The sequence below is a fragment of the Oncorhynchus kisutch genome, linkage group LG11, assembly GCF_002021735.2.
Source record: "Oncorhynchus kisutch isolate 150728-3 linkage group LG11, Okis_V2, whole genome shotgun sequence".
Classification (NCBI taxonomy): domain Eukaryota; kingdom Metazoa; phylum Chordata; class Actinopteri; order Salmoniformes; family Salmonidae; genus Oncorhynchus; species Oncorhynchus kisutch.
In genome coordinates, this window is record NC_034184.2 from 62,366,134 (window position 1) to 62,386,331 (window position 20,198).

Genomic DNA, 20,198 nt, shown 5'->3' on the forward strand with positions numbered 1-20,198 from the left:
GTATGACCTCCCTACAACACCTGGGCATGCTCCTGATGAGGTGGAGGATGGTCTCCTGAGGGATCTCCTCCCAGACCCGGACTAAAGCATCCGCCAACTCCTGGATAGTCTGTGGTGCAACATGGCGATAGTGGATGGAGCGAGACATGATGTCCCAGATGTGCTCAATTGGATTCAGTTCTGGGGAACGGGCGAGCCAGTCCATAGCATCAATGCCTTCCTCTTGCAGGAACTGCTGACACACTCCAGCCACATGAGGTCTAGCATTGTCTTGCATTAGGAGGAACCCAGGGCCAACCGCACCAGCATATGGTCTCACAAGGGGTCTGAGGATGTCATCTCAGTACCTAATGGCAGTCAGGCTACCTCTGGCGAGCATATGGAGGGCTCTGCGCCCCCCAAAGAAATGCCACCCCACACCATGACTGACCCACCGCCAAACCGTCAGGCTGGAGGATGCTGCAGGCAGCAGAACGTTCTCCACGGCGTCTCCAGACTGTCACGTCTGTCACATGTGCTCAGTGTGAACCTGATTTCATCTGTGAAGAGCACAGGGTGCCAGTGGCGAATTTGCCAACCTTGGTGTTCTCTGGCAAATGCCAAACGTCCTGCACGGTGTTGGGCTGTAACCACCCTCATGGAGTCTGTTTCTGACCGTTTGAGCAGACACATGCACATTTGTGGCCTGCTGGAGGTCATTTTGCAGGGCTCTGGCAGTGCTCCTCCTGCTCCTCCTTGCACAAAGGCGGAGGTAGCGGTCCTGCTGCTGGGATGTTGCCCTCCTACAGCCTCCTCCACGTCTCCTGATGTACTGGCCTGTCTCCTGGTAGCGCCTCCATGCTCTGTACACTACGCTGACAGACACAGCAAACCTTGCCACAGCTCGCATTGATGTGCCATCCTGGATGAGCTGCACTAACTGAGCCACTTGTGTGTACCACTAGAGTGAAAGCACCCGCCAGTATTCAAAAGTGACCAAAACATCAGCCAGGAAGCATAGTAACTGAGAAGTGGTCTGTGGTCCCCACCTGCAGAACCACTCCTTTATTGGGGGTGTCTTGCTAATTGCCTATAATTTCCACCTGTTGTCTATTCCATTTGCACAATAGCATGTGAAATGTATTGTTAATCAGTGTTGCTTCCTAAGTGGACAGTTTGATTTCACAGAAGTGTGATTGACTTGGAGTTACATTGTGTTGTTTAAGTGTTCCCTTTATTTTTTTTAGCAGTGTGTGTGTGTATGTATGTATGTATGTATGTATATGTGTGTGTATGTATACACACACACACACACCAGTTTCACAATTCCTGACATTTAATCCTAGTAAAAATGATCTGTCTTAGGTCAGTTAGGATCACCACTTTATTTTAAGAATTTGAAATGTCAGAATAATGGTAGAGAAAATGACATTTCAGCTTTTATTTCTTTCATCACATTCCCAGTGGGTCAGAAGTTCACATACACTCAATTAGTATTTGGTAGCATTGCCTTTAAATTGTTTAACTTCGGTCAAATGTTTAGGGTAGCCTTCCACAAGCTTCTCACAGTAAGGTGGGTGAATTTTGGCCCATTCCTCCTGACAGAGCTGGTGTAACAGTCAGGTTTGTAGGCCTCCTTGCTCGCACACGCTTTTTCAGTTCTGCCCACAAACTTTCTATAGAATTGAGGTCAGGGTTTTGTGATGGCCACTCCAATACCTCAAATCAAATTTTATTTGTCACATACACATGGTTAGCAGATGTTAATGCGAGCGTAGCGAAATGCTTGTGCTTCTAGTTCCGACAATGCAGTAATAACCAACAAGTAATCTACCTAACAATTCCAAAACTACTGTCTTATACACAGTGTAAGGGGATAAAGAATATGTACATAAGGATATATGAATGAGTGATGGTACAGAGCAGCATAGGCAAGATACAGTAGATGGTATCGAGTACAGTATATACATATGAGATGAGTCTGTAAACAAAGTGGCATAGTTAAAGTGGCTAGTGATACATGTATTACATAAGGATGCAGTCGATGATATAGAGAACAGTATATGCATATGAGATGAATAATGTAGGGTAAGTAACATTATATAAGGTAGCATTGTTTAAAGTGGCTAGTGATATATTTACATAATTTCCCGTCAATTCCCATTATTAAAGTGGCTGGAGTTGAGTCAGTGTCAGTGTGTTGGCAGCAGCCACTCAATGTTAGTGGTGGCTGTTTAACAGTCTGATGGCCTTGAGACTGAAAAACAGCTTCTGTCTCTCGGTCCCAGCTTTGATGCACCTGTACTGAGCTCGCCTTCTGGATGATAGCGGGGTGAACAGGCAGTGGCTCGGGTTGTTGATGTCCTTGATGATCTTTATGGCCTTCCTGTAACATCGGGTGGTGTAGGTGTCCTGGAGGGCAGGTAGTTTGCCCCCGGTGATGCGTTGTGCAGACCTCACTACCCTCTGGAGAGCCTTACGGCTGAGGGCGGAGCAGTTGCCGTACCAGGCGGTGATACAGCCCGCCAGGATGCTCTCGATTGTGCATCTGTAGAAGTTTGTGAGTGCTTTTGGTGACAAGCCGAATTTCTTCAGCCTCCTGAGATTGAAGAGGCGCTGCTGCGCCTTCTTCACGATGCTGTCTGTGTGAGTGGACCAATTCAGTTTGTCTGTGATGTGTATGCCGAGGAACTTAAAACTTGCTACCCTCTCCACTACTGTTCCATCGATGTGGATAGGGGGGTGTTCCCTCTGCTGTTTCCTGAAGTCCACAATCATCTCCTTAGTTTTGTTGACGTTGAGTGTGAGGTTATTTGAGTGTGAGGTTATTTTCCTTGACTTTGTTGTCCTTAAGCCATTTTGCCACAACTTGGGATGGTGTTTTTTCCTCCAGACATCAAGACGGTCATTATGGCCAAACAGTTATATTTTTGTTTCATCAGACCAGAGGACAATTCTCCAAAAAGTACGATATTTGTCCTTATGTGCAGTTGCAAACCGTAGTCTGGCTTTTTATGGCGGTTTTGGAGCATTGGCTTCTTCCTTGCTGAGCGGCCATTCAGGTTATGTCGATATAGGAATTGTGTTACTGTGGATATAGATACTTTGTACCCGTTTCCTCCAGCATCTTCACAGGGTCCTTTGCTGTTGTTCTGGGATTGATTTGCACTTTTCGCACCAAAGTATATTCATCTCCAGGAGACAGAACGCATCTCCTTCATGAGCGGTATGACGGCTGCGTGGTCCCATGGTGTTTACACTTGCGTACTATTGTTTGTACAGATGAACGTGGTAGCTTCAGGCATTTGGAAATTGCTCCCAAGGATGAACCAGACTTGTGGAGGTCTACAATGTTTTGTCTGAGGTCTTGGCTGATTTCTTTTGATTTTCCTTTGATGTCAAGCAAAGAGGCATTGAGTTTGAAGATAGGCCATCCACAGGTACACCTCCAATTGACTCAAATGATGTCAGTTAGTCTATCAGAAGCTTCAAAAGCCATGACAATTTTCTGGAATTTTCCAAGCTGTTTAAAGGCAGTCAACTTAGTGTATGTAAACTTTTGACCCACTGGGATTGTGATACAGTGAATTATAAGTGAAATAATCTGTCTGTAAACAATTGTTGGAAAAATGACTTGTGTCATGCACAAAGTAGACATCCTAACCGACTTGGCAAAACTATAGTTTGTTAACAAGTACTTTGTGGAGTGATTGAAATACAAGTTAATGATTCCAACCTAAGTGTATGTAAACTTCCGACTTCAACTGTATATATAGCTCCTACACTCTTTTTCTAGCTAATAGCAACGCTGCCGTGTCTATCACGCCTCCAAAAATGGTTCGATTGTGACGCACCTTCCATGCGTATTCACTTTAGATGCGTATAACATGGAATACTAGACAGTGGAGAGAGCATTAGAGTGTCAGACCTTGTTTGTGTCTGTTGAAGAGGATGCTCTGGGCTTTGAGGATGAGGATGATGTTCTCGGGGTCGGGGCCGTCGATGATGCGGGACGACTTGGTGCACAGGAATTCATAGGCCTTGTTGACCTTCTCAAACATATCCTAAACACACAAAGACAGTTTATTAACACCTCCCCCCTCTGAACAATGACGGTAATGCTCAAACTCGGATGACGTCTGTGTCCCAAATGGCACCTGATTCCTTATATAGTGCAGCAATGGTGCGGTAACATACCCTGCCCTCTGGGTTCTTGTCCGGGTGGTACTTCTGGGCCAGTCTGAAGTAGGCCTTCCTGATCTTACTCTCCTCGTGTCTGTGGAGAAACCAACAAAAATCAAACACACTCCGTATAGAGAGTACCGATAGACATCTTGGAGGGGGAGAAGCTTCTTCTTTATGCATGCAAGGCCACTTACTGTCCCTGTCCCTTGGGCAGGTTGAGGACTTCGTAGGCGTCGTCCACAGACATGGAGGGAGGCTTCTTCTCCACCTCCCTCTTCCAGGCCTCCAGGGTGTCCTTCAGCAGCTTCACCTGCAGGGGGGCAGCCGACGACACAGAGCACGATTAACAGTCTCCATCTCGCTCATACACTGACACCTTCTCACAAAGTCAATCACACACACACACACACACACACACACACACAGACAGACAGAGACAGAACATACGGGCTCTCGGATGGGCCAGTTGGGGAAGCGGTTGGCGTCACACAGGTGGCGGAGGTAGTAGATGTTACAGAAGAGCTCGTTCTCCAGCTGGGGGAAGCTGACTACAGGGATGGGGCAGTACTGGTAGAGGGCTCGTGTGTTGCTGTACAGCCGTGGGCTGAAGTCAGCCAGGTGGGTCGCGATTTTCTCAATCATCATCCGCCTGGAGGGGGGCAAGGGGGATGAGACGTCAGACACAAACCAACACACAAGAGGTGGATGTAGACAAACCGATAGAAAAACCTTGGTCAAAACTATTTGTTAGACCTCTCCCCAGACAGACAGCAAGCTTGTGTCTACCTCATCTCGCTGCTCCAGATGGCCTCTGGCGTGTCAAACTCTCCCAGGAAGATCTCGGAGAAGCGTTCTGCCTCGTAGTTCTCCAGGTAACACACCATGGCCTCAGGCATCACCGGCCCCAGCACACTGCGCTGCACGATGTCTGTACCTTTGGCCTCCTCTGACTTGAAGGCCTGCTTCAGGTGACAGTACTTCAGGAACCTACAGGAAAACACAAGACGTGACAGGGTCCAAAACGTACAACGTAAAAGACCTATCTGAAGTGTGTGTGTGACATGCGTGTCCGTGTGCATCTCTCCAGCAGTCGGACCTGGCCACTGGCAGCACGTTGGAGCCGGTGTACATCATAATGAAGAAGAAGATGCCGGTGAGGTAGAGGCGCTGCAGGTTGGGGTTGTCCTGCATCACCAGGTACAGCACGTTGGCCACCTTCTCCACCAGGATGGGGTCAAAGGTCAGCAGCAGCTGATTGGAGAAGGGAACAGAACATGAGACATTTGAGCAAACATTTCATTTAATAAAAACCATCTCCATCTCACTTTTAATGTTGAGTCCAAGAATTGAACAGATCTTATTTGACCAATGTTTTAGTCTCAAGCAACCTTCAGATTATTTTATATATAGGAAAATGAAAAGAATAGGAAATAGTACACATTTTTTGTATTTAACCTTTATTTAACCAGTTAGTCCCACGGAGGTAGGAAGGATAATAATAATAGGCTGGTTCTGCTCACCTGGACAATGTGAGGGAGGCAGGTGTTATCGCTGACCATTCTCTTGATCTTGGGTAAGGGACGAATAATGGCATTGTCCTGGTCCCTGGGGAAAGACAGACACATTGTCACATTTTTAAACTGTGTGACAGCAAAAGAGTGAGAAATAGGGGGAGAAAGGGCCAAGCAAGAGAGGAGACGGTAAGAAATAAATAAATATATTTTTGTTTAATGAGTAAGAACCGAAGATCTTCTCCCTACCTGCTGGGGTAGTAGGAGCACATGGTGATGAGCATGTTGAGGATGAGCGTGGCCAGGTCCGTCTCATTCATCACCGCCTGCCCGCTGGCCAGCAGGCACCACTTGAGCTGCGGGATGGCCTGCAGGGGGCGCCAGCCGTCCATGCCCTGGGCCCAGCACCTCGTCTTGGCCGTCAGCACTCCATTGCTCCAGAACTCCTGCATCTGATGTGGGAAACGTGGACGTGTTCAGTCATCAAGATAACATGCTTAGAGATAGTTCACCGACGTTACAAAATGTACGTTGTCTTGGATACCCAAAAATATCTAAGCAATGGCACTGGACCCAGAGAAACTCTACCTATGGGGGTAGAGCTTAGCATCTGTGTTGGTTTTGTATTCAGAAGAAACGTACCTCTTCAAAGCTGAAGGGGCCCCTCCTCTCTTTGTCTGCGTTCCCAAAGTACCACTCCTTCTCGCTCTCCCTCTTCATGTCCGCCCCGGCCTCGATCACGTTGCTCTGACAGACACAAAGACACTTGTTATTAACATGAAACCAGACAGACTGGCCTGTAATAGAAGTCTATTTGACTTCCGACAGCTATACGCTTCCATGGTCTGCAACTGTATCAAAACATACGTTAGATACGCGATGAGAAGCACATGCTACAATTTGAATGGTTCAGACAGGGAAGTTGTGAAGACCTACCTGTAGTGGAACGGTGGCTCGGCTGGTGTGTAGGTGGGCCAGGGTGAGCAGGTCCACTAGGATGCGGACTCCATTGGAGTCCATCAACTCCTTCACATTTTTCTTGTTGAGGATGAGTTTGTTAAGGAAAAGGATCAGTCTGTCTCTTTCCAGTTTGTCTGTAGCCTGTAAATGCAGAGGGGAGAGAGAGACTAACCATTACAAAACTGTCCCAAAGGATCTCTGACTAGTTTGTGTGTGTGTGTGTGTGTGTGTGTGTGCCACAGCACTGACCCGGTCCAGCATGCCAACGATGTACTTGGTGTCGGTAAAGGGGCCAATCTCCTCGCAGCACTTCCCATAGACGACGGTGAGAGCCTGCAGGCACAGGCACTTCATGGAGACTTTGGGGGTGAGCAGGAAACGGTGGTAGAGCTCATTGAAGAACTCGTACCTGAGCGGGAGAAAAAGAGAGACAGAAAGACAGAGGGATATTGCAATTTGAACATTTGACTTTATTCCCTTCGTTTGGATTTAAAAGCAATATTGTCATTAGATGGGTTAAACATGGCCGATTGTGTTGTAGGTAGCTGATGTCTTACGATCTCTTGATGGCCCCAGACTCATCAGTCTCATCCTCTTCCAGCAACAGGCGCAGGTAATAATCACCAATCTTAATCTCATCCGAAAGACACTCGTACCTCACCTGCAACACACACGCAAACAACCCCCCCCCCACACACACACACACACACACGTCAGCTACCAATCCACATGATCAAAATATAAATATGGTCATAATTTGGTTTGTCCCCTGACCTCAAACTCCTGGTGGTTCCAGGAGATGACGCTAGCGTTGCCCAGCTCGCGGTCCACGCCAAAGGCCCTCATCTCTCCCTCCAGAGCGTCCCGCAGTTCCTCCCGTGTCTTCAGGTTCCAGATGAGGTTGGACCGCGCGTGATCCAACTGGAACCTAGGACACAGGAGAACCAGAGATTGAGACGGGACAACTTATCCAAAATCTAAATATTCACTTTTATTGCATGAACTCATTTGATCATTTAAAGTAGGAGGCTGTTCCAGCCGGAGAAACATTACAAACATAAAAAATAAAAGGATAAAACACAAAGTCTATAATAGTAAGAGAGAGTTAGGCGGACATTTTGTGAGCAAGTGACCAATGTACCTACCTGTAGTAGAAGAGCTCCCAGTTGGCTTCGATCTTGATCCTCTGTCTCCTTTTCCTCAGAATGACAGGTTTTTGGTTGGGGTTCTGTAGTAGAGCCAAGAACAACGTCAGTCACCACTACACCTCTCCAATGGTCAACTCCGCGTTGTTGGACAACTGGTCTACATGAGTGGACGACCGCAGCTAAGATGATTTATGACCCCCCCCCCACACACTAATACCAGCATTCACAATAGCCTGAGCGCCTGTCAGTTTAAGCTATCAGGCCAATTCCCTGTCAATCACGGTCATTGCCGAATTGCCATCTTTGGCTTGACAATGACAGTAATGAGATAGCAAGGGCGCACACATATATTGATCTTGACAACGTTCAAGGTACAACACACAGTCACAACACAGGTGATTGATGAAAACAAATACAAGGAAAGGTATGGTATGTATTGAATGGCATGGATTTTATCTATCATCTTTGTAAACCCCACAATGTTACAAAATGATTTTTTTCACAGTGTTAATGAATTGAAAACGTGTAATGTCACTGACCACCAGGTGAGAAATACTGTCATGATAACAAACACCAACAAAAACACACAACCTTTGACATAAACAGGGACAGAAATCCAACTACAGAGATGGGATCCCACAACATAACATGCTACATGAGCTCTAAAACTGACAGGTAAGCGTGGGAGGGGTCAAAAAGGAGGGGTTCCCATTGGTCAGTTCTACTTACCAGGTTATTTCTGTCCTGCTGCATTTGATTGACAGCAGAGAACCCCAACAGACAAGAGGGACAGGGTGGGGCAAGAGACAACACAGAGATTATTGGTCCTCAGTCGGATCAAACAGAGATACTTCTCATTGAAGTCAAAGGCAATCTGCACCATACGATCAAAATCTTTATCGACAAAAACAGTACGACAGCCTCCAGTCCAGATTCGCCCACCGTATGCGATGACAGTGGATCTATTTCAAAAACATTTTTACTGTATCAAATGAACATTAGCTGAAAGGAAAATCACAACCAATGTGGTAGCAATTTTAGAATGTGTGAGGTGATTGGTTGGCAAGAAAGTTCAATTAAAGGATTTGATTTGAGCTGGACTCACCTACACCCACTCAGCCCTCTAACAATAGTCTCATTCAGAAGCCGCACTAACAAGTATCTGTTTATCTTGGTACTTAGACAAACCTAGCGTGGTGAGACAAAAACCCAGTGACGGCCACAAAGTATAGGTGAACTTCGGTTTGTGGCAGCGTTGTGGCCCAGGAGATTTGACTAAAGTTGTGCGCTAAAGCAGAGAGTCAGCTGTAGGCCCAGTAGAAGAGAGGAGAAGAGGGCAGAGAGGCAGCTGTAGGCCCCATAGAAGAGAGAAGAGGGCAGAGAGGCAGCTATAGGCCCCGTAGAAGAGAGGAGAAGAGGGCAGAGAGGCAGCTGTAGGCCCCGTAGAAGAGAGGAGAAGAGGGCAGAGAGGCAGCTGTAGGCCCCGTAGAAGAGAGGAGAAGAGGGCAGAGAGGCAGCTGTAGGCCCCGTAGAAGAGGAGAAGAGACCAGAGAGGCAGCTGTAGGCCCTGTAGAAGAGAGGAGAAGAGGGCAGAGAGGCAGCTGTAGGCCCCGTAGAAGAGAAGAGAAGAGGGCAGAGAGGCAGCTGTAGGCCCCGTAGAAGAGAGGAGAAGAGGGCAGAGAGAGTTTACTGTTAATAAACAGACCCGGTCAAATGGTCGGTTTAAAGGGCAAACATTAGTCCTTTAAACAAGACATCTCCGTCTTTGCGACACACTGTAAATGCTTGCGTTTCATTCCGTCACCATATTGCACAGAACTTTACTCAGTGGCATCATTCATACACTCTCTAAGTAGAAGTCATAACAGCGCCAAAGAGTTAACATCAACATCCCAGCAATACTACACTTCACCAAGATCTCGCTGACGCAGACAAATGAGGGCAGACGCACACACAAAGCAAGCAGAGCATATCTGCTCAGCAGTGTCCAAAACAACAAAGAAGATGATTTGTTAGAATGTGGTTCAGAACACACTGGTTCCCAGAGTGTCTCTCCAATGGCAAAGTTGCTGGGTGATAGCAATGCTAGCCATGCTAACTGGTACTAAAGTAACTGGACCAGTCCAGCAGAGGGCTATGGAAGCAGTAGAGCCTGCAATACCGCTCAGCGCCAGCAGGAGGAGCAAGAGCCAGAGGAGTCTGAATGAGGGCATTGCCATTAGTGCTACTGGCCTAGAATGAAGCCCCTGAATGGGGGGAGAAAAGCGAGCAGTGAGTCCCTCCTCACCTCCTTCTGGGCGATACCCATTTTGTCCCTCCAGTGCATTAGCACGATGTCGGCCTTCTCCTTGGCAAACTTCTCCACCTCTTTGGCTGCCTTTCCCGCCACCCGCTGCCAGTCGGGCACCTTTTGCTGACCAAATTGGTCCTGTAAGGATGAGACACGAAAAGGCCGGTGAGTAAGTTTAAAACATCCAAGCATACATTAATGTCTGACGGTACCACAACAGTGTACGGAGCTGGTAAAGGGGAACGTCGCTATTGTCTCCGCTGCAGGTTACCGTGGCGATTTTGACATTGTCCCGGATGTGCATCCTGTCCACGTCTTTCTCCGGGACGGCATCAGGGCTGTCCAGGTACGCCAGCAGCCCCGTCGGCTGAGGGGAGAGAGATGGAGAGACAAAGAGAGAGAGAGAGATTGTACACTATCAAATCCAATGCCTCGTAACCATATGGATGGTACACAAGTGAATTGCCTGAACACTCGGGCCGGGACGATAGCAATATCGCTATACTCCTTACCATCGTGGCGAGGAAACCAAACACAAAGCAGATTTATGTTGGAAACAATCATTATGTTGTCATCCAGTCACATGTATTTGTTTTCCAAGCTAGAGCACACAATATTTTACATACAGCAGGTTTTTAAAGGACTAAAGAGTTCAGTCTGCTTTGTGTTTTCATTTGCGCCACGGTCAAAAAGATTGCTCCATTGGTATCGTCACAGCCCTACTGAACACCTGTCGGGAGCCTAACCAGTATTCTCTTGAGGAGGCTCATGGCGATGGGGTTCTCTGCTGTCCACAAGCCCACCAGGTGACGACTCAGCTGCCTGTGGGAGGAACAGTTTAAAAACCATGAGTGAATTTGTCAGAATACTAACTTGGAATAGGGATAAGTAATGTGGACGTTTGAGTAAATCACGCATGGACGTTATGGGAGACTTGCGTAAAAATCGGACGTAAAACGATTTGAACCCTTAGTCCTTTACCTGTTGGTGAGCATCCTCTGGTCTGAGCTGATGGTGAACATGGAGGTGTGCAGGTGTCTGGGCAGGGCTCCCTCACTCAGAGCCAGTTCCTGCATCTTAGTGGCTATCTCCTTATCCCCCTCCTAATAAACAAAACAGTAATTTATTGTTAATCATCGCCAATATAAAATCACAATAATTATCCTGTTTGTCATCATATCAAGACCTACTACCCCCCCCGAACTCACCTCAATGATGGCCTTCATCACCAGACCTGCTCCCTTCACAATGGCCATAGAGGGGTGCTGGAAAACAACAACAACTCACTGAGACAATGTTAAATGAATCCCATCAAAACAGATCGTCACACAGACCTTATACTGTATACAGAGCATGTCAGACAAACTGTTTGACAACGCTATTTCTTCTTTTCAAATTGTCCTCCATCTTTTAGTTTAACCCAACATCACCTTTTACTTAAGTGTTTTTCTTCCTTCCTTGTAGTGAAAAGTATATATATTTTTTTAAACATTCCCATTTCTCTTATTCTTAGCCTGGAACCCAAACAGAGCATATCAGTTATGGATTCCAGACTATCTTTCTCTCGCCACACCTAGCTACCTGGAAGAGTTTGAAGAGGGTGCGTCCGTTGGAGGCCACCATCTCCAGCAGCATGTCAAACTGCTGTCCCTCGCTGGTCTCGCTGTAGGGGGCGCACAGGGCAAAGGTCAGGAAGTCCAGCAGCGAGCTGATCACCAGCGCCCCCGTGCCGTGGTCCTGCAGGGAGAGAGGGAGGATATAGAAGAAAAAATGTTTTGTGAAGGAGACTGTTGTTAAAGAAACAAGATGGCTTCCTTTGGTTTCGCTCCCAGGTTTCAGCACCAATATCAAAAGGTTAGAAAAAATCTGATGCTGAAACACGTACCACGTTGCTGACGAACTTCTCCAGAAGGTTCTCCAGGAACTTCTTGGAGGACATCAGGGAGGCCTTGTTCAGTTGCTCCTGTCGCAGGTCATAGTCATCGTGCATCGGCTGGAAGGATGCAGGTAATTGCAAATTAGAAAATTGTAAATAGAAATTGTGCATTACCAACGGCAGTCATGTTCTCTGTAGTGTCATGGCGTAAACACCAGAAGTGTGTGTTAGATGGTCTGTGTGAACTTTTTGCTCAGGGGAATGCAAATGGTACTTACACACATAAGAGCACAAAGCATGTCTATGGCGGCATGTGTCACTCCGTTGTTGTTCCTCTTCAGAGCTTTCACCGTCTTCACCCCCAACTTCTCCCGGAACCTGCAACACACACAGACAGATTAAACTAGACAAAGACTCATTCACTTCATTGACATGATATGGAGACAAGGGGGCGGCTCATTGAGACTGGAAATTAAAAAACGCAGACAGACATTTTTAAATGACATCTCTGGTCTACAAATATCATTTTAAAAGGGTCTGGGGGGGGGGGGGGGTTTCATTCTCAACTATACAGGAACAAAGAATGGAAATCCTCTCATACATCTCAGTGACCCCAGAGAAGAGACAGACAGCGTCCTGGATACATGAGAGACAGATCGAGAGAGAGAGAGCGAGCGAGCGAGAGAAAGAGAGAGGCACACACACACGCAGACAGAGGCGGAGAAGAGAGATGGACGTCACCTCTCTTTTGATCTCCCGGTGTGCGACACATGAAAGGAGAGTAGTAGACAGATTAAAGGAGAACAGACAGACGGAGACAAGCGAACAATCTGAGCCAGACAGACAGACGCAGTCAGTCTTAGACAGAAGGCAGGCAGACAGAGCTAGAGAGCGCATAGACAGACCGAGGGCATACAGACAGGGAAGACAGGTAGGACATGGAAATTAGACAGAGAGGGCAGACTGAGATGTATGGATTCATATTTACGTTCCATCTGTGAATCCAGACCCTTGACCAGACCTTGGAATGACAGAGTACGTCTGTTACCTACACACTTACCAACACACTACTACACAATACTGCATAGCAACAACTATCAGTAGGAGAGGGAAGTGGAGGGAGGAGCAGAAGGACTGGGAGAACGTAGCAGAGGAGGTGAAAAGCACAAATAGTCAGAGCTTTGAAGGGAGAGAGGGTAGTGAAGGGAGAGAGGGAATTCAGGAAGAAGGGGCAGCAGTGTGTGTGTGTCGAGGCCTTACTTGGGAAGCTGTGTGAATGCCTGGAAGCCGGCCTTGGAGGCCACTAGGCGTCGGAGTGCCTGGAAGTGGCTCTCCAGCTCGGCGTTGGGGCCCGGCAGCTCACACTCCTGTGACAGCAGGGCCAAGACAGCATTGCTTATCAGCTTCTCCTTGTTCTCCGAAAACAGACCCTGAGAGACCGGAAGAGGAGAGGAATGTTAAAGATAGCATAACACACACACACAGTCGTTTGGTAGGTTTGAACACACTTACATCTTGGGTGACGGCGTGCAGCACACCACTGTAAGATACGTTAGCGTTGAATCTGAACACCGCGTCTGCAAAGTTTCCATCTGAGGGAGACAAGACAGGGACTCATGGTCAAACCCTCAGTCCTTCAGACATACAATATTAAACTGGCCATTACAGGTCACTGATAAAAAATCTGGGTTGTATGCATTAGGGCACACTGTAGAAAAACGTTTCTTATAGGACAAATTCAATTGTCCCTCCCTGTTGCATTCTGTTTGCTTCCGTTTGGTGCTTAATGAATACACCCGTGAAAGGTGTTACTCACTAGGGGGTGTTGCCAGAAATTTGAGGTGCAGGCTCTCCACTTCCTCATCCACAGGCATGCTCAGTAGGCCCCAGCGCTGGCCCCGCTGGGTGGGGGCCATCTTCACACACACGTCCCTGTTACCCGACGCACGCACCCCGTCCAGCAGGCTGGCCATCAGGGAGTCCCTAAACACACACACACACGTCAGAGCCCGAACAATAAGATGGAGAGGCTAGGGATACAGATATGACCCACAAATACGCACATTTTCAAACAAGAGAGATGTGGGATGGGTTAAATACAACACATATGAACAAATGAAGAACAGCAGAGCGTAGACTGAGACCGATAGATTTGGTGTAAAAAGAAAGTATGGAAGGAAACCGTAGAGGGAAAATATGGCATTCATGATACTGCATGTGTACAATAAGAGCTGTGTGTTTCACTGTACCTGTCTGTGGAGCAGTACTTCCTGATCTGGCCTCTGATGAACTCTATGGTGAACACCTGGGGGTTCTCCACATCGCAGATGAGAGCAAACACCTGCAGATACACACAGCATTTCCCCCAGATGACAATTGAAAAAAAACAGAGCTTCAGTCAAATTTATTTGAAAAAGACAAACATGGCATTTAACAGAGCCTGAGGCAGAGGACGGGCCATAGAAATAGAATGGATAGGACAGCTCTGAAATCAATCAAATGTATTTATATAGCCCTTCTTACATCAGCTGATGTCCCAAAGTGCTGTACAGAAACCCAGCCTCAAACCCCAAGCACCACAGGTGTAGAAGCATTATAACAAGTCATGGAAAATTCATCTACCAATTCTAGCCCCAGTGTTTATGTAAGAGATGTTGCAGCCACCCACCTCTCCAAAGGGCTTGATGGTGACTATGTTGTAGGAAGCTGGATCTCTCTCCACCAGACATGTCTCTGTCAGGCACAGGATCCTCTTGACGGGCTCCTGTCAGGGACAAACAGCACAGAAGAAGTTAGTCTCAAGTCTAAAAAGGGCCAGTTGACTACAAATAAAATGTTCATCTCAATATTCTAATAAATAAAAATTGCATCCTCATAAAAGGGTAAACACTAAACAGGACATTTATAAAAGTAATGATGGAGCGATAGGGATAGGAGCGATTCTGACCGAGTGGCGTGGGGAGATCTTCTGCACCACAAACTCAGCCAGGGAGGTGATGGACTCGTCTGAGCCGTACTTCCCGAGTCGGTCCGTCACAAAGTCCTCAAAGGTCAGAGGGTCCTTACGCAGCCGCAGCGTGATGCCGATGAAGTTGCCCGCGTGCTCAATGGCGCTTTTGATGATCTCGTCCCGGTGCTCTGACGCAAACAGGTGCTGAAGGGTGAGGGAGAGAGGGGGGAGGGAGAGAGGGGGGGAGGGAGAGAGGGGGGAGGGAGAGAGGGGGGAGGGAGAGAGGGGGGAGGGAGAGAGGGGGGAGGGAGAGAGGGGGAGGGAGAGAGGGGGAGGGAGAGAGGGGGAGGGAGAGAGCGATAAGTAAGAGAGGGAGGGATAGGAAGGTAGAGAGAGGAAAGTAAGGACAGAGAGAGGCAATAGGAAAGGTGGAGAGAGAGAGAGAGGGATGGGAAGGGGTGGGTGTGCAATACAAATGGTGAATCAGTCCTAGACAGTAGAATTTCTCAAGGGCATAAACACATTTGCACACAGACAAGCAAACCTTTAGAGCAGGGTGTCATGTAAAAACCAGCCCAGCGTGAAACGGTTCCCAGTCCCTCTGATCGTGTAGCGATTTTGATGTCATGCTATAAAATTGCTCCCAGCGTGAAACCGTCCCCAGTTGTATAATTGCACGCTCGTCTCTTTATGGGGACGGCTGAGCTCGTCTCTTTATGGGGATGGCTTAGCTCGTGCGGATGTTTCTCACACCCTCCCTCGACCTTGAAAAACTGTTCTGTGAGCATGCGCATTTGTGTCACATCTGCCAAATCAAATGGTGACCAGGAGTATTGACTGACCAATCAGAAGCTTGTTGAGGCGTGAGGTTAGCATATAAATACCTGGACAAAATGCTGAGGTTTGACGTGAGGAGAGATTTTTTGCGATTGCGCCAGGTTTCCGATTGACGGTGCATATATTTGTACGCTAGCTATACAAACAAGTTAAAACTGCAAAACTCTGAGAACAAACCATCTCAACCAGTTTACACCTAATTACACTAGTTAGCTAGCCAAATCAAGGGCGAGGGGGTGTGAGAAACATCTGCAGGAGCTCAGCCATTATTGACTCAACATTTTTACAACATGACCTCACAATCACAACACAAATCTGGGAACTATTTCACGCTGGAAAGATTTTCACATGACACAGGGCTCTCCCACCCTGTTCCTGGACAGCTACTGTCCTGTAGGTTCATTCCAACCCGTTGTAACTTACCCGATTCAGCTTATCATCCAGTAATTATTAGAAACAGGTGCGCTAGATTACGGCTGGAATGAAAACCTACAGGACAGTAGCTGTCCAGGAACAGGGCTGAGAGCCCTGGTTTCGAGACAGACACACACAAAGACAGGTAAACACACACTACCCTCCCCCTTGGGTACGTACCAGGCGGCTGAAGCCCCCATAGAGGATGCAGAAGCCCCCCTGGTAGTCGTTGACCTCTGCGAAGCCCTCCACGGAACGGTAGTCGTAGGAGCACACCACCCGGTTGGTCTGGGGATCGATCTGGTCGATGCCCCCCGGGGTCACCTCCAGGCTCACCGACTTCCGTGTGTCGCTCCAGTGGTGCTTGTAACAGTTGTAGCGCTGACAGGAGGGACACCCATGTTAACAAAGTGGACAAAACTTGTAGCATCACTGCATGATAGAGCTCTAAGCATTATCACGCCTAGCTCTGGTCCCGGGGCATCACGTGTGCAACGTCAGCAAGCCGCACGTACAGCAATGCCATGGACCAGAGCTAGGTAATGATAATGCTTAGAAAACACAATAGAGATCCATAGGGCTCTGGTAAAAAGTAGTGCACTATATAGGGAGCCATTTGGGACACATCCATTGTGCTCCTCTTCGATGAAATCACCAGGAAGTTGTATCGATCTGTGCTGTAGATGGAAGTCACCCTTAGGAGAGCAGGTGAGCAGCTGTTCTATTCCAACCTCTCCCTCCCTCACAAGGAAATGGGATTGTGCTGAAGGAGGAGAAAACCCAACACGGACAGAGGCTCTATCCCAAATGGCACCCTATTCCCTATATAGGGCACTACCTTTGACCAAAAGTAGCGCACTACATAGGTAATAGGATGCCATTTGGGACCGACACAATAAAACCCTCAGGGAGTCTCCAAGACCAGCTCAGCACAGGAGAGGGAGAACACAGATCCTATTATTAGCGAGTCAGGAAGAAGAAATAGAGGCTGCTCCACTCTGCCCTTCCTCCTACTCTCTACTCAACATGGCCCTACGGTGTGTGCAGGGTTTGTTTACCCATTTGTTCTGTTCCCCCACCTTTTATTCATTCATTCGTTCATGTCGGCATTCACATCATTCCATTCTCCTCTGTAGTGAGATCATGCATTCTGTTCTCCTTTCCCTCTTTTGTTCAGGTCTTCATTCCCTCACTCCTTTCTCCATTACCTCATTCAATACTCACCCTGCCAGTTATCTTTCCCTCAGAGAAGTCTGTCCTGAATCTCTGCAGAGAGAATGGGAGATCAGAGTAAACATGTAATCTGGGCCCGTATTCATAAAACTTCTCAGAGTGCTGATCTAAGACTCGTTTAGCCTTTTAGCTCATAATGAAGATGACGTGGACAGGGGGGGACCGGATCCAAGAGCAGTACTATATAACTCCGCAACAACATAATGAATACGGGCCGTGATGCATTGCCATCCATTTCAATTCCTCCCAATGTATCCTTTTAAGTTAGGTGATTGAGAGATCCTTTGAATAAGTTGACTTAGGCTGTTGAACACAAACTGGCCTTGATATCTGGGTGCTGGACGCGAGCCCTGATATATTGGTTCTCACAGAGACTTGCCCGAATTAGTCGGTGTCTGATAAGGACATTAATATTTGTGGTTACAATATCTTCAGTTTAGATTGAAAAATGGTGAGGAATGGCTAATTATGTAAAAACAACATTCACGTCATCATGTAGTCTAAATTTGACCGTTCAAGAAATTTGAGATGCTGGTTGTATGCATTTATTTGTTGCTGGGATTTACTGATATGCATTGATATTATTACTAAATGTGTCCCACAAAAGGTCGTACTGTACTTTTTAGGGCCCTGTACTTTTTACCATCTATACAAATAATATTGGTTTGTCTGGAAGACATTGTAACCTCCACTTGTCTGCGGACGATACTGTTGTATATTCTGTTGCCCATTCTGTTGACAAGGCTCTTTCTGATCTTCACTCTGCCTTCAATGTTTTACAGAAAACCTTGATTGCCCTCAAACTAGTATTGAAAGCGGGTAAAAAAAATGAAGTGTGTTTTCTAGGGCGTACAATCATTTCTCAACTGTTTTAAGCAGCTGTACCTTGGATGGTACCCATATTGACTGTGTAACTGCTTACAATTACCTGGGCATCTGGATCGACGACAAGCTGTCTTTTTCGAAAACATACTGATGAGTTAACTAAGAAGCTAAAAAAATAAATGGGTTTCTTCTATAGAAATAGGTAATGCATCTCGCTTAACAATAGAAAGCAGAACATTCAGTCAACGTTCCTACCGGTCCTAGTCTACGGCGACATCCATTTAATGCAGCTGCCAACACACTCAACCCACTGGATGCAGTTCACCACAGTCTACTACGCTTCATTACGGCTGACAGGTTCTGTACACATCACGGCATTCTGTATCAGAAAGTAGGTAGGCCATATTTGACTTCTCATAGACTGATGCACTGCTCTCTTTTTGTTTATGAAGGTCTTTCACAAAAACTCCATTGTTAATAACATTTAGACACACAGCGCCTTCAGAAAGTATTCACACCCCTGGACTTTCTCCACATTTTGTTCTGTTACAGCCTGTATTTAAAATTGATTAAATAGTGATGCATTGGGGGGGGGGGGGGGGGTCACTGGCCTACACACAATAGCCATAATGTGAAAGTGGAATTATGTTTCTCAAATTAAAATGGAAAAAAAAAACGTGAAAAGCTGAAATGTCAATCAGTTTTCAACTTCTGGCAATCCCGAATAAGTTCAGGAGTAAAAATGTGCTAAACAAGTCACATAAATTGCATGGATTCACTCTGTGTAATAGTGTTTAACATGATTTTTTTAATAACTACCTCATCTCTCTGTACTCCCATACACACAATTATCTGTGTGGGCCCCTTTCAAACACAGATTCAACCACATATACCAGGGAGGTTTTTTTAATGCCTCGCAAAGGCCCCACCTATTGGTAGATGGGTAAACAATTAATAAAAAGTAAGACATTGAATATCCCTTTGAGCATGGTGAAGTTATTCATTACATTTTGGATGGTGTATCAACACACCCAGTCAATACAAAGATACAGGTGTTCTTCCCAACTCAGTTACCAGAAAGGAAGGAAACCGCTCAGGGATTTCACCATGAGGCCAATGGTGACTAAAACCATTAGAGTTTAATGGCTGTGATAGGAGAAAACTGAAGATTGATCAACAACATTGTAGTTACTCCACAATACTACCCTTATTGACAGAGTGAAAAGAAGGAAGCCTGTACCGTTTGCAACAAGGCACAAAAGTAATATTGCAAAATAATGTGGCAAAGCGATTCACTTTTTGTCCTGAATAAGTGTTAGTAATGTTTGGGGCAAATCCAATACATGAGTAGTACCACTTTCCATATTTTTAAGCATCGTGGTGGCTGCATCATGTTTTGGGTAACTTGTAATCATTAAGGACTTGGAAACAGAATGGAGCTAAGCACAGGTAAAATTCTAGAGGAAAACCTGGTTCAGTCTGCTTCCCACCAGACACTGGGAGATGAATTCACCTTTCAGCAGGACAATTACCTAAAACACAAGATCAAATCTACACTGGAGTTGCTTACCAAGACAACAGAGAACTTTCCTGAGTGGCCGAGTTACAGTTTTGACTCAAATCTGCTTGAAAATCTATGGTAAGACGTGAAAATTGTTGTCTAAAAATGAACAACCACCAATTTGACAGAGCTTGAAGAATTTTGAAAATAATAATGGATCAATATTGTACAATCCAGGTGTGCAAAGTTCTTAGAGACATACCCAGAAAGACTCACAGCTGTAATCCCTACCAAAGGTGATTCTGACATGTATTGACTCAGGGGTGTGAATACTTATGTAAATTAGATATTTCTATTTCATTTTTTTATACATTTGCAAAAATGTATCAAACATTTTCACTGTCATCATGGGGTAGTGTGTGCAGATGGGTGAGAAAAAAAAGCTATATTTAATTCAAGCTGTAACAACAATATCCGGAATAAATCAAG

The 20,198-nt window shown here is 46.4% G+C and overlaps 1 protein-coding gene across 8 annotated transcripts in view; it reads right to left on the reverse strand.

The window, feature by feature from the left end:
* Nucleotides 1-20,198, reverse strand: part of LOC109899445 (dnaJ homolog subfamily C member 13) — a 48,996-nt gene that overhangs the window by 10,210 nt on the left and 18,588 nt on the right. For 3 of the 8 annotated variants that reach the window (XR_004211734.1, XM_031836077.1, XM_031836076.1), the window contains 32 exons: nt 17,375-17,416; nt 16,331-16,531; nt 14,897-15,103; nt 14,618-14,713; nt 14,199-14,290; nt 13,766-13,932; nt 13,462-13,541; nt 13,210-13,379; nt 12,938-12,970; nt 12,228-12,327; nt 11,959-12,066; nt 11,655-11,810; nt 11,282-11,338; nt 11,055-11,176; nt 10,820-10,895; nt 10,345-10,440; nt 10,071-10,211; nt 8,513-8,530; nt 7,781-7,863; nt 7,410-7,563; nt 7,193-7,296; nt 6,885-7,044; nt 6,612-6,776; nt 6,318-6,422; nt 5,925-6,127; nt 5,685-5,769; nt 5,261-5,415; nt 4,951-5,151; nt 4,612-4,813; nt 4,359-4,474; nt 4,177-4,255; nt 3,908-4,043 (listed from right to left, as the gene is read on the reverse strand). Coding sequence is in view for 7 of the 8 variants with exons in the window: in XM_031836077.1 (XP_031691937.1) it covers nt 3,908-4,043; nt 4,177-4,255; nt 4,359-4,474; nt 4,612-4,813; nt 4,951-5,151; nt 5,261-5,415; nt 5,685-5,769; nt 5,925-6,127; nt 6,318-6,422; nt 6,612-6,776; nt 6,885-7,044; nt 7,193-7,296; nt 7,410-7,563; nt 7,781-7,863; nt 8,513-8,530; nt 10,071-10,211; nt 10,345-10,440; nt 10,820-10,895; nt 11,055-11,176; nt 11,282-11,338; nt 11,655-11,810; nt 11,959-12,066; nt 12,228-12,327; nt 12,938-12,970; nt 13,210-13,379; nt 13,462-13,541; nt 13,766-13,932; nt 14,199-14,290; nt 14,618-14,713; nt 14,897-15,103; nt 16,331-16,531; nt 17,375-17,416 (3,910 nt within the window). In the remaining variant the exon portion in view is untranslated. The remainder of the gene's footprint in view (nt 1-3,907; nt 4,044-4,176; nt 4,256-4,358; nt 4,475-4,611; nt 4,814-4,950; nt 5,152-5,260; nt 5,416-5,684; nt 5,770-5,924; nt 6,128-6,317; nt 6,423-6,611; nt 6,777-6,884; nt 7,045-7,192; nt 7,297-7,409; nt 7,564-7,780; nt 7,864-8,512; nt 8,531-10,070; nt 10,212-10,344; nt 10,441-10,819; nt 10,896-11,054; nt 11,177-11,281; nt 11,339-11,654; nt 11,811-11,958; nt 12,067-12,227; nt 12,328-12,937; nt 12,971-13,209; nt 13,380-13,461; nt 13,542-13,765; nt 13,933-14,198; nt 14,291-14,617; nt 14,714-14,896; nt 15,104-16,330; nt 16,532-17,374; nt 17,417-20,198) is intronic. The other 5 variants (XM_031836072.1, XM_031836073.1, XM_031836075.1 and 2 more) reach the window with 5 other exon arrangements.